At 49.1% G+C, this 13,441-nt stretch overlaps 1 protein-coding gene across 1 annotated transcript in view; it reads left to right on the forward strand.

Moving 5' to 3' along the window:
• The window catches only part of STAB1 (stabilin 1), a 49,685-nt gene that overhangs the window by 257 nt on the left and 35,987 nt on the right, over positions 1-13,441 (forward strand). Inside the window, 14 exon segments of the mRNA XM_074282691.1 lie at positions 483-616; positions 1,001-1,116; positions 1,464-1,549; positions 1,707-1,776; positions 2,199-2,294; positions 2,614-2,733; positions 3,406-3,560; positions 3,562-3,645; positions 3,832-3,971; positions 8,285-8,412; positions 8,658-8,740; positions 9,538-9,681; positions 10,436-10,594; positions 11,886-11,948. Of these exon segments, the coding sequence (XP_074138792.1) occupies positions 483-616; positions 1,001-1,116; positions 1,464-1,549; positions 1,707-1,776; positions 2,199-2,294; positions 2,614-2,733; positions 3,406-3,560; positions 3,562-3,645; positions 3,832-3,971; positions 8,285-8,412; positions 8,658-8,740; positions 9,538-9,681; positions 10,436-10,594; positions 11,886-11,948 (1,578 nt within the window).

A 13,441-nucleotide genomic window follows, 5' to 3' on the forward strand; every position in this document is an offset into this window, starting at 1 on the left:
TCTGGTCTAAATATTATGGTTTCAGTCACACTTGTGGCTAATGAAAAAAAAAAGTCCAATGATGCTCCACTCAAACGCAGATATATTTACAAAAAAGGGATTATATTAAAGCAGTAACATGGAATAACATTAAATAACATCTAAATTTAGTCATCATTAGCATAAAATGAAAAGGTAGCCTGAAAAGGAAACATTTTTGGAGCAAAACTTAAAGAAATAAATGTATAACTTCTTTCAGGGAATAGGGAGAAACATAATATGATCGTGAAAAGAGAGCTAACTTGAGGGTCAGGACACCTGGACTCTCAGCCCACCTCTGCCTCTCACCTTATTCTGTGACCTCAGTTCCCACTCAGTAAAAGAGATTGTTTTAGTAGATGGTGCCTGAAGCCCCCAGTAGCTCTGATATTTCCTAGGTAGGAATATGAGGGGGCTTGAGGTTTTACATCCATCTCATTCTTCACCATCTATGTCCCATATAGATCCATTCCAAACACTGCAACATGAAAACAAAGTTCCTCACAAATTCTCCGTGTACCTCCTGTGTGGCTTTTAAGAATCAGGCCTGCCCAGTAGGCTGGACCAAGAATTGGGAGAAAGGCCCTGAGGACTGCAGGTATTGGCTTCTCCTAGTTACCCCCACTTCCCCACCAACTACCCAACACCCTGTGGTTAGGAAGTCCCACCCCAGACAGAGGAAATGGCCAGGGGCAGCGTCTGGCTGAGAAGATATCAAGGAAAACCTTGGAGAAAGGCACAGCTGGTGGGTGGGGAAAAAAGGTACAATTATCTGGAGGTGGGAAGATGGGAGGGAAATCGGTGCTGAAAGCTTCAGATGGACAGGACAAGTTTGGGGAAGACATCCAAAGCCCCAGTGGATAGACGTGTATCCTCAGACATTCTTCCCCTTTCTAATGTGAGTCCTGAATGCCCAGAGTTCCACTGCTTGCTACCCCAAGGAAGGGCAGGAGCTCCATTACTGACTTGCTTCTTGTCTCAGTTATTCGGTGACTCTGGGAGAGAATACCATCTTGATGTCGGGATGCAGCCAGGTCTGCTGGAAAGAGGTGGAAAAGAAGGCCTGCTGTCCTGGGTACTGGGGCTCTGAGTGCTATGGTATGGGGCAGGGACGAACGGGAACATCGCAAACTTTGTAACATGGGGGAGGGCTCGGTTCCCCTATGAGAAAGGGACCACGACTGCCCGAGGTTTAGGCCATCCTACCACTGGCTCCTCTTCCAGCAGACTCGGGGTCTCATGGGTGAAGATCTCCCCTAGATGTAGGAGGTACCTGCAGCCTCACCCCCGGAGGGAGAGGGGTGGCTGGATCCTGAAGCCCCAACGGGTCTGTCTCCCTGGCTCAGCTCCCTGTCCCACTCTGTCAGCATGAGGGGGCTCAAGTTGGGGGCTTGGTATTTTCTGGGTCAGGAGACAGACCTCACTGACCCCCTGATTCTTCACAGAGTGTCCTGGGGGGCCCGATAAACCCTGTAACGGGCATGGCACCTGCCTGGACGGAATTGGTCAGAATGGGACCTGTGTGTGTGAGGTGAGAGGCTATGGGATGGGCACTGAGGGGAGGTCAGCAGTGGCAATCAGCCCCTATATTGGGATCATGGTGAAGCAAGAGTGGAAGGAAGCATTGGGACCTTGGGGAAGTAGAGGGAGGACCTTGTAACTAGCACAACCGCTGCGTCTCTCCCCAGGAAGCATATGGCGGCTTTGCCTGTCAGGACTGCAGGGATGGGAACTCGTTTGGTCCTGACTGCAAGTCAGGTAAGGGGGCAGGACTTAGAGAGAACAAAAGGGGTCACAGGCGGAGGGACAGAGACTGGGGGGAGTGAGGGCTGGGGAGAAGGGCAGAAATACAGGGAGACACAAAGACAGAGAGAGAAGTTGGCCATAGAGAGACATCCTCAGAGACAGAAAGAGATGTAGCGAGAGAGTAGAAGATAGAGGAAAAGAGAAGGACAGAGAGATAGGGACTAAGACAGGTAGAATACACAGACCAAGAGAAACATCTATGACTAGACATCAAGAGAGACAGGAGCAGAGATCCATATAAAAAGACGGCCCCTCCAGGCTCTAATGGATTTTGGATGGAAGTGGGGAGGGATGGAGTCCTGTGTTTTCAGAGAGTTAAGCCCAGTCAAGGCTCTGGGTGAGCTCTGGGGATGGAGTTCTTTTCCTCTTCGCAGTGTGTGCCTGTGTCCACGGTGTGTGCAAGAACGGGCCCCGAGGTGACGGGAGCTGTGTCTGCTTTGCTGGTTACACTGGCCCCCGGTGTGACCAGGGTGAGTGGCAGCAGGCCTCAGGAGGCATTTCCAGGCTGGAGGGTGGCCACAGGCAAGGAGGAGGAGGGCAGAATGGCAAGTGGGGACCGTGGGTCAAGTCTTTCCTGCCTTACGGGATCCACCCGAACCTTAGGGCTAACAGAGAGCTTAGAGATCACGAGTCCAATCTTCCCTGCCCCATTTACAGAATGGGCAATTGAGGTTCACAGGAAGGGTATATTTTGCCTACGTTGACACAGTGAGTCAGCTAGAACCAGCACCCGGGACTCCTGACTGGGTCCTTCTCCTACTCTTTCCTGCTTTTCTGCTCTGCTTCCAGAAGTGGCGGCCTGCAAGGACCTGGCCTGCCCACAGAACTCACAGTGTGTGAACACAGATTCTGGGGCACCCAGCTGCAAGTGTCTCCCGGGCTACCTGCTCCGGGGCACCAAATGCCAAGGTGAGCCCTCTTAAGACCCGACGGGAGCCCTTATTGTTAAAAAAGTAACCCCTGCCCAATTCCCTATACCCAAAGCAGACCTACCTCTCACCAATGCAGATATTCTTGCACAAATAGCCATGGGCATTTAGTAACTCAGAGGCAAATGATGAAAAAGGGGAAATTTGGCCTCAGTGCCCTGAGCCTCTCCTTTTGGCACTCTCCCTTCCCTTTTTCATACTCCTGTTCTTATCCTGTTCTCTTTTCATTTCCCTCTTCAACTAAAAAAGGAGCCGACTCAGTCGTGTACACTTTAATATGAATTCACTTTAGTATGAATTCATCTCCAGTTAGGCACTGGCCTGATTTCCTTGTGGGAAATGAAAGGAAGCGTCTTCATTAAAGGGATTCGTGGATTGGGCAACTGGTCAGGGAAGGAAAGGCCCTGGCATCACATCCCGTTCTATAGGGACAACCAAAGGTTCTAATCAGTCAACACGATGACCAAGGACTCACTGATTGTTTGATTCATTCATTCATCCCATGCATCCACCGAATGGATATCAAGTTCCTCCAGACTTGTTGCTAATATCCCATCTGGCCCCTTCCTACCCTCCTGCGGTCCATGGGATAGGCTAACCACAACGGCCCTTCCTGATTCTCATGGTCCCTCTTCTTCCTCAAATCTTTCAGCCCAAGATCCCTGTTCTTCCTTTTCCTGCTCTCCTTTTGCTACATGCTCAGCCCTGGAGAATGGAGACTTTGAATGCCAGTGCAAGGCTGGTTACCATGGTGATGGGAAATTTTGCCAGCCCGTGGACCCCTGCACTTCCAACTACGGTGGCTGTCCCCAGTAACACCACCCGGTGCCTATACCTGGGTCCAGGCAAGGTGACCGAGGGCTCCCAGCCAGGGACACTGGATGAGGGCAAGGTTGGGGGGGGACTCCCCCTTGCTCTCCCTGCTGAGAAGACCGTAGGATGGCCTACATCCCATATCTGGGATTCAGGTTCCCGAATCCTATGGGAGCCAGACTGGGGTGAGGGTGGGGAGAGCGAAAGAAGGGGCTAAGGGGGCCTCGGCCAACCAAGGGTTTCTTCTCCTCCCCTGGCTCCCCAGTCCATCTGTGCCTGCAAACCAGGCCTAACCGGTATTAGCAACAACATCTCGGAAGGTTGCAGACCCATCATCTCCTCCTGCCGTAATTTCTTCTGCGACAGTTCAGCCACTTGCCAGCTGGATGTACAGGGCAAACCCAGGTGAGCACATGGCAGTGTGAATGAGCATGCGGGACTGGGCGTACCAGGGGTGAGCCGTAACGTCTTAGTTAAGGGTACGATGGTGGGATTCTGAAGACCAGAGTCTGTGGGATGGTATGACCTGTTCTCTGTGTGAGTGTAAATGAGAAGCAGCCTGGGGTGGGGAAGGAACACCAATCAGACTTAGAACTTTGGTTCAAGTTCCAGCTTTCCCCAAGTCTATGGTCCCAATGGATTTGTGGAAGTCACTTAACCAGGGAACTTTAATGCAAAATGAGGCAGCAGAAGGAAAAGTTGGATTATATATAATCTCAGGTCCCTTCCCTCTCTAAGGTCTGTGGGTAGGGTGTGTGCATGTACTAAGATGCCTAAATCAACTTCATTTCATTGTACCAAATGATTGAATGTCAACTGATTTTGGAGAATAAAAAAATGAAAAAAAAATTACTGGTGAATGGGAAGGGAACAGCGAGGGATGGACACAGTATATTACATCATAAATAAGTATAAAAGGCAGCTGGGACCACAGTGGATGGAGTGCTGGGCCTGGAGCAAAGGAGTTGGTATTTTAGAATAGGCAGCATGGTCTGACAGATAAAGTGCCAGACTTGGAGTCAGAACATTTGATTTTGTTCTTTTTCTTTCTTTCTTTCTTTCTTTCTTTTTTTTTTCCTAAGGCATTGAGGTTAAATGACTTACCCAGGGTCACACAGCTAGGAGGTGTTAAGTGTCTGAGGCCAGATTTGAACTCAGATCCTCCTGACTTTAGGACTAGTGCTCTGTTCATTGCACCACCTAGCTGCCCCAGAACATTTGATTTTAAATCATGCGTCAGTTATTCACTAATTGTGTGATCCTGAGCCTATCCCTTAAGCTCTCTCAGCCTCATTATTCTCCTCTGTAAAATGGGGATAATAACAGTAAATGACATAATATATGAAAAGAGCTTTATAAGGAATATATGTAAATGCTAGCAATTATAATAATTATAATTCTTAGCATTATCCAACTATCAATAGGGAACTGCCCAACTTTTGATCAGAGGAGTTTCACAATTAGCTGAGTAAAATATAGACTGGAAAAGAGATAGAAGTCCAAGAAAGAGGGGGTAACGATCTGAGCCAGAGTCAGTGAATAGAAGGGGATGGATGAGAGAGGTATTGTAGAGTTACAAGACTTCCCAACTGATTAGGTAGTGGGAGGAAAGGAGAGAAAAGAGTCAAAGATGACCTTGGAATGTTGAGTCTGAATGACTGGGAAGATGATGATACCATCAACAGGAAAAGGCAGATTAAGGGGGAAATCAATGAGTTCTGCTTTGAACATGTTGGGTTTGAAATCTGAGTGAGCCATTGCTCATTTGGGTCAGGAGATCTAAGGAGAGATCGGGGCAGAGATAGATTTAGGAGCCATCTTCATTGAGGCGGTAATGTAAACCAGTGGAGTAGATGAGATAAGTAAGATGGAGAATGTCAAATAAGTGGAGAACTCTTCAAAGAGAAGAGTTAGGGGGCAGGACCTCTCCCCACACAAGACTCTTAAAAGACAGGAGTAGGATGAACCAGGAAAAAAAAACTGAGAAGGATCAGACAGATAGGGAGAGAGCCAGTGGTGTCCACCATTATGGCAGTCTAAAGAGCAGAGAAGATATTCAGGAAAAGGGGATAGCAGAAGCAGAGAAGGAAAGGAAGCCTACGAGAGATGTCAGTGAAAGCCTAACTTTTGACCTCTGAGAGACCAGTGTCAGCAAAATGGTCACAACGAAAAATAATTTGAAAGGAGCTGAGGAGTGAGTGTGGGAATAATGAGGAAGCAGAGGCGTCGAGTGTAGACTAGTCTTCCTGGAAGTTTGGGCTTTCCTAGAAGAGGAAGAGAGAAAGAGGATGAAATGTGAGAGGGTGGGTGACAAGGTCAAGAGGAAGTTTTTTAGATTGGGAAAGACCTGAGCATGTTTGTGGTTTGAGAGGAATGGGCTAGGAAAGGGATGCATGAGAGAGGGGGATTGGCTAAGTCAAGTTGTGGAGGAATAGGGAGAGATGAAATCGAAGGGATGGGCGAAGGTCTCCTCTGAGAGGAGTTTTAACCAAATAGACCTATTGTCCTTCCTCGAACCCAATATCCCATCTCCCAGTCTTTACCCTGGCAGTCCCCCATGCTTGCCATGTTCTCCTTCCTCCTTCACAGGAAGCCTCTCCTAGCTTCCCTCCGTTTGGGCTCCAACCCCACCTTCTGCAGGGGGTCTTTGCTGCTAGTGCCTTCCCCTCTGAGATTGCCTCCCATCAGCTCCGGATCCACCTCGGGTGAACCAGAGAGTTTGCACCTGTTTTCTTTATTAAACCATCATGAGCTTCTGTAGGACAGAAACTGTTGTTTTGCTTTCCTTGGTGCTTCGCAGTGCCCGGCACATGGCAAGTGCTTAACAAATGCTTGTAGAATGACCATCCCTCGAAAGGAATAGACTTTTTTCGTTTGGGCCCAGAAGGCAGAATTAGGGGCAACAGATAGAAGTTGTAGAGGCAGATTTTGACTAGTCAAAGAAAAGCAATTAGAGATATCCAAAACAGGGAGAGCGCTCTCCATCGCTGGAGGTCTTCACGGAGACAGGATGCTCCCTTGTCAGAGATGCAACTTGCTCTAATTGTGAGTCAGACTAGAGAGGCTCTGAAAGTCCTTGCAGATCTGTGACTGTGGAGGGAGACAGGAGATTGGAAATGGGGACGGGGAAATGTCGGCCATTCAAAGCCAAGTAAGCCAATGGACGGAGGGTTACTTGGGCTGGCGGGCGGCTGCTCTCCTAGATGGGCTTGTAGGAGCTTTAGGAACCAAGAAGCATTTGTCAAGTGCCTTGTTCAGAGCAGACTTTGAGTTTCCAAAGGGAAAAACCTGGTCCTCTTCCTTACTGTGCCTTCCATATTGTTGATAATAAAGCAGCATTTAGTAAGTGCCTAAATAAAAAAAAAAGATGAAAATAAGGCTTTCCTCTATATATAATATAAATTTTATATTTTATTGAGGGAGACAATATGTACATGTGTATAATATGATAATATGTATGTGCACACATTATACATGTGTATATGTGGGGAAGAGAAAGAATATACAAAAAATAAAACAAGACCATCTGACAGAGAAATGATTGACATGAAACACCAAATATGTGTATGGAAAAACTCTCTCGGGGTGTTTAAGTTTGGAACTAAAAAAAAATTATTTTTAAAAGCCCACGAAGTGGGGCAGCTAGGTGGCGCAGTGGGTAGAGCACCAGCCCTGAAGTCAGGAGGACCTGAGTTCAAATCTGGCTTCAGACACTTAACACTTTCTAGCTGTGTGACCCTATGCAAGTCACTTAATCCCAATTGCCTCAGCAAAAAAATAAAAAAACAAATAAATAAAATAAAAAGTAAAAAAATAAAAGCCCACGAAGTAAACAAAAGGCAGTATTGGGAGGGAGCAGCTGGGAGGAGCCTGAGGGGTGGGGGCATCGAGAAGATCCAGGAGCTGGTGTTTGGGCTGAACCTAGAAGAAAACAAGGGATTCTAAGTGGAGGTGAGGAGAGAGGATTTCAGCCGTTGAAAGGAAGCTGGGCATTGGGTGTAAAGAGTGTCACAAAAGTCAGCGTGGATGAATTGTGGAGCCTGAGAAGATGTGTCATGGATAAATAAGGCTGCTATGGTAGCTTGGGCCAGGTTCTGAAGAGCTTCAGATTTCAAGCAGAGGGTCTTCTATTTGGTTCAATATGCAATAGGGAGCCACTGGAGTTTATTGAGTGAGGGAGTGACAGAACTGGAACAGAACTTAAAGGAATTCATTTTGATATCTATATGGAAGATGGATTGGAGAAAGAAACTCTGAAGCAGGGTGACTAATTCAGAGGCTATCGCAATAGACCAAACTAAAGCTCCCTAAAGGCAGGGTCTGGGTCTTCTCTTCCTCGTGTTAGCTCAGCACAGTGTTCTTCACAAAGGAACCCCCAGTTAAGGGATCTTGACCTGAATCTCACCAGGGAAACAAGATCTGAATACTAGACAATTAAAAAAGGTGAAGGTGAGGGACTCTAGAAACTCAGAAAGGAGAAGACCATTCTGGACTAAGCTGGGGAAAGCTTCCTGGAAGAGGAGAATTGACCTGGACCTTGGAGGCTGGGAGGAAGACTCTGAGTAGGAAGAAGGAGGAAGAAAGGAAGGCAGAAAGATGAGCCCTAGGGGACAAAGTGGGCCAGAGCCTGAGTGAGAGCCTGAGTCAGTGGGCTTGGAAATTGCTGTTGGAGGAGTGGGGAAGGATTTTGTTAAAGCTGGTCTAACATCCCCCATCAGGTGTGTCTGCAAAGAAGGAGAGATCGGAGATGGACGCTCCTGTTATGGACACTTTATCAGGGAGCTGGAGAGAGCCAATAGCCAGCACCGGTTCAAAAGGAAATTATCTACAGCCCTCAGGATGCTGGGTAATCCCCCTCCTAAGCTGACCTGGGGACCCTGACGCCCTGGTGAGGAGAGGACCTGGGCTCATGTTTCTGATTCATTAGAGTGGGGAGCAGGTCCTGCAGCTCCCTAGGGAGAGGAATATGAGAAATGCAAGAGCTGGGGTGTTATATGCAGAGGATCAATACTAGGGAGACCATTTGTAAGAGGAGAGAGGGTTGCTCCCTCCCAAGTTGGGGGAGCTCCTGACATCCTCTCCCTTTGGCAGAAAGTGGCTGTGGGGAAATCCTGTCCAAGTCTGGGCCTTTCACAGTGCTGGTCCCATCCTTGTACGTGTCTCGGACCTTGAATGTGAGTGCTACTGGCCCCCTGGCCCCGGGGCTCTCTGCAGAGCATTCGAGTACTTTGGGCCCCTTCTTTCACCTGCTCCCTCCTTCCTTTACCTCTCAGAGAGGGCCAGAGGACACCACTTTATCCCTATACCCCTCAACCTGGGACGTGACCAGGGCTTCCTGTGTCTACCATGGAGTAAAAATCCTGAACCTGGCAAATATCCTTCCCCAGATTTGTGTACTCTTGGGAGTTCATCAGCCTTCTCCCTCCTTGACCAACAGATCAGAGAAAAATGTGGGGCTGGGAGGGGTGATATTCTGCCCTAAATCTCTCAGTCCAATGCCTAGCTCCCTCCTGAAAAGGGCAAGCTTTTTCCCCAGAAATTCCCTTCCCCTCAAAGGGTGTCCATGCCTTCAGAGAAAATCCCTTCCCCTTTCCTGGGTGGCTTCTGAGGGCTAAGCCAAGAAGAATTGTTGCAAGGACACCCCTAAAGCCTAGAGTTGGAACAGGAAGCAAAGTTCTTTCTTTCCTTGTTCCATTGAGTTTTGATCCTCAGTCTTTTCATGGGATTGCCAATCTAGATCCAGAAAAGACTTGGAAGCCACCTAGTCCAGATGAGAAAACTGAGACTTGTTACCTATGTCAGAGGTGAATTTCAAGCCAGGTCCGCCACCCCCAGAGTCCATATTTTTCCTACCATGCCATACTGACCCCCAATCTTCCAATGTCACCCCAGGGACACCCCCTTCACTGGGGTCACCGAGTCTTCTTTCCCAAGAAGCCCCCCTAAAACTGTTCTTTTGCCTTCTGTGAAGGAATCAGTATCAAAATCGATATGCAAACTGTACATCATCCCTGGACAGCACTTGATAGAAGAGCGCCTCGCAGCTCCCTCGTACTCCCAGACGTGGTGGACACTGGCAGGAGAATCGGTGACCATTACTGGCAGCAAGTATCTAGTAAGGAGGCCCCGGAGCACCAAGACCTCACCATTTCTCTGAGCCCACTGTGTGCTCAGTCCTTTGCTTAAAGCTGTGAGGGATAGAGAAGGTGGGACAGAGAAAGAGCATAAATGGCTCTGGGATCTCCTCTTGGGAAGCTCACAGTATGAAGGGGACATGGGAGAAGCAGACACAAGTCTTGCCTGAGGGACGCTCTGTGGCCTGAGGGGGCCGAAGCTAAGAACCAAACTTGGAGATTTTGACCACAGGCACTTCTGCAAGCATTCAGAGGAGGGGGGCTTTGGGGAGACAGTTCGGCCTGGTGCATCCTTCAGGGATTGCATAGAAAAGTGGACAACTATTGTGGCCTCTAGTTGCAACAGGAGAGTGTCAGAAGCGGTAATTAGCCCCGAGGAGAAGAGCTAAGCCAAATTAAAGCGGGGAGATTTCCTGCAGAACAGACGTGCTGGATGTCAGGGAGATTGCATAGGTCCGTTAGCAGAAGGCCTGGAATGCCAAGTAGAGGAATGAAGGCTTGAACGCCGTAGTCCGCAGGCGCTGGGCTTGGGAGTGAAATTCCCTTGTAATGTCTTTGTTAGGTTTCTGAGTCTTTAGGCTGGCAGATGCTAGGGACTAGGCACTTTGGGAAGCTCATACCACCTATGTCCAGGGACCTGGAGGCTTCCAGAAGTCAGGCTGGGGAGGGGGCTCTCCCTGGGGGAGGAGTTCAGGCAGGGCCCTGCCCCCTGACAAGGGAGTTTGATGCTTGAAGCTTCCGCAGAGTACTGGGAAAACCATCAAATACAACGACCAGCTAGGCGTGATGTACAGCATCGTTCAGACCAACTTGCCCGCCTCCAACGGCGTCTTCCATCTCATCAGCAACATCCGCACTTTTCCCTCTCTATCCTTCATCCAAGGAGATCCACAGGTGAGCCAGGCCTGCCTTCTGCTCGTGGGGGGAGGGACGAGAAGAGAACGTCCTGCGCAGGGCCATCCTGGGCTGAAGCAGCCTGGAGAAGGGGGCCTGGCTCATCCCTGAGAGAATTTCTGGCCCAGTGGGCATGCTCGTAAAAGAGCCTGGGCAGAGACCCACGGGAGAGCCTGGGAAGGGAAGGCTAGTCAGAGAGGTGAGCCTTTCTTGTGGGGATTTGTGACGGTGGGTTTCGGAATGCCTTCTCCAAGGGTCTTAGCCAAGGCTGGCTGAGACAGAGTGGACCCTTAGTAGAGGAAGCTTTCCTAAGGGACCCAAGCCTGACTTCCTAGGAATACGGGGGAGGTGGACTCCCCTCACCAAATCAGAGAGGAGAGAGATCCTTGCGCAGTTATGAAAGGCAGTCTGTGTGACCACCCACCTGTCCTGCCTGGGCACATGCCCACAGAGTCCCTGAGGGCACATCTTAAGGGAGGCAGAAGGGGAAATCTTCATCCAGAGCCTGTCAACCCTAACTTCTCAGGGGCTCCAAGAAGCCCACTGACCACCTGGAGCCCTCCCCAAATACTTTAACCTTTTGCCCCTGACTTTGCCTGGGAACCAGGTGGCCCAGCGGTGACCCCATGAAGGGAAGATTTCTGGGCTCATAGGGCAGAGTGGTGGAAGAGAGGATATGAAGGAAGTCAGGTGTTCTCCCTTCTCTATGGATTTGTTCATTTATTCTCAGTAACTCTCCAAAGGGGTTACTTTGTGCATTCTGATGCCCTGGACTCTGGCCCTGGAAGGAGCCGTAGTTTCTGTACAAGTAATGGACTATCTCTGGTTCCAAGGGATCAGTGAAGGGGCAGAGGAAATACTGATTTCAAGTCTTAAATTCTGACGCTTCAGCCCCAAGGCTGAAATGGGCAAAACCCTCTTGGATGGGGGGACAGGGACCCAGGATCTGAGTAAGCAAAGATCCTAGTCCCATTGTCACCTTTAGTCAAGTTTAAATACATTGGGTTGATGATGCTTCTCTATCCTAGGGCTCAGGATAGTTGAGGCTGTTTAAGTGAAACTGGAGAGGAATAACGGATGTCCTCCAGCCTGGACTAGGATTGGGCAGCCCTTTCCAAAGTTGACCAGACCTTGTGGCCAGGAGCTCTCAGGCCTCGAGCTCCACAAGGGCTGACCCAGGTCCTCAGGGTTCTCTCTGCGGGTGGCCAAGAACAGGAAAAGGGGAGGTTTTCTTTCTCCAGACTATCCAAAGTCCGCCCAACCCAGGTATCCATTCAATGTGTCCCCACAGAAATCCATCGGGAAGATTCTGGCTTCTCTGGATGTCTTCAGCCGGTTTGAAACCATTCTGGAGGTGAGCAGACGATAGAGGGCTCAGAAGAGACCCTGTGGTATCTGATTTGGTGACCGAGATGGGCCCCTCCCCCACGGGCTTCCAGGTCAGGCTCCTTGGCCGGACTGCCTCCTTCCCTTTTAATAAGCTCCTCTTTGTCAGACCCCTTTTCCTTCATTACCAGCCCTGCACGACAAGGATTCTTTCTTTCTTTTTTTTTTTTTTTTTTTTTTTTTTTTTTTTTTTTTTTGAGGCTGGGGTTAAGTGACTTGCCCAGGGTCACACAGCTAGGAAGTGTTAAGTGTCTGAGATCAGATCTGAACTTGGGTCCTCCTGAATTCAAGGCTGGTGCTCTATCCACTGCGCCACCCAGCTGCCCCCGACAAGGATTCTTTGTGCGAGAAGGAACCTGACGGGCCCAGAATGGGAGCAGTTTGTCCAGGATCCCAGAGAGGGAGGGTGGGGAGCTCTGTAACTCAGGTGTAACTGAGGCTGAGCTGTCTGAGCTCCCGTGGATAACCTGGAATATCATGGTGCGGGGGAGAAGGGCCCCCGACACTATGGCTGCTCCCCCCTTTGTTTTGGAGACAAGGACATTTGTGACAGAAAGGGGAGGGATTTACTCAAGTTACAGGCAAACTGGGTCTAGTAAAGCTGGCTCCTTAATAAGTTATGTCTTTTGTATATATGTCAACATCATTTCAGAGCATATTACTCCCTCCTACACAGTTAGTCATTCCTTGTAATAAGGAAGGAGCGAAAGAAAGAAAAAAGCAACTAAACAAGGCGGACCCATGTCAACTGAGTCTCATAGTGTATGCAAGATTTCATATTCTTAGTCCCCCCACCTCAACAAAGAAAGGAGGGAACGTACTTTTTTTTTTTCATCCATGATCTCTCTCTCTCTCTCTCTCTCTCTCTCTCTCTCTCTCTCTCTCTCTCTCTCTCTCTCTCTCTCTCTCTCTCTCTGTCTCTCTCTCTCTCTCTGTCTCTCTCTCTGTCTCTCTGTCTCTGTCTCTCTCTGTCTTCTCTGTCTCTCTCTCTCTGTCTCTGTCTCTCGTCTCTGTCTCTCTCTGTCTCTGTCTTCTCTCTCTCTGTCTCTCTCTGTCTCTGTCTCTCTCTGTCTCTGTCTCTCTCTGTCTCTCTCTCTCTCTCTGTCTCTCTCTCTCTCTCTGTCTCTCTCTCTCTCTCTGTCTCTCTCTCTCTCTCTGTCTCTCTCTCTCTCTCTGTCTCTCTCTGTCTCTGTCTCTCTCTGTCTCTGTTCTCTCTCTCTGTCTCTCTCTCTCTCTCTGTCTCTGTCTCTCTCTGTCTCTGTCTCTGTTTCTCTCTCTCTCTCTGTCTCTCTCTCTGTCTCTGTCTCTCTCTGTCTCTGTCTCTGTTTCTCTCTCTCTCTGTCTCTCTCTCTGTCTCTGTCTCTCTCTGTCTCTGTCTCTGTTTCTCTCTCTCTGTCTCTCTCTGTCTCTGTCTCTGTTTCTCTCTCTCTCTGTCTCTCTCTCTCTCTGTCTCTCTCTCTG

The sequence above is a fragment of the Sminthopsis crassicaudata genome, chromosome 1 (assembly GCF_048593235.1).
Source record: "Sminthopsis crassicaudata isolate SCR6 chromosome 1, ASM4859323v1, whole genome shotgun sequence".
Classification (NCBI taxonomy): domain Eukaryota; kingdom Metazoa; phylum Chordata; class Mammalia; order Dasyuromorphia; family Dasyuridae; genus Sminthopsis; species Sminthopsis crassicaudata.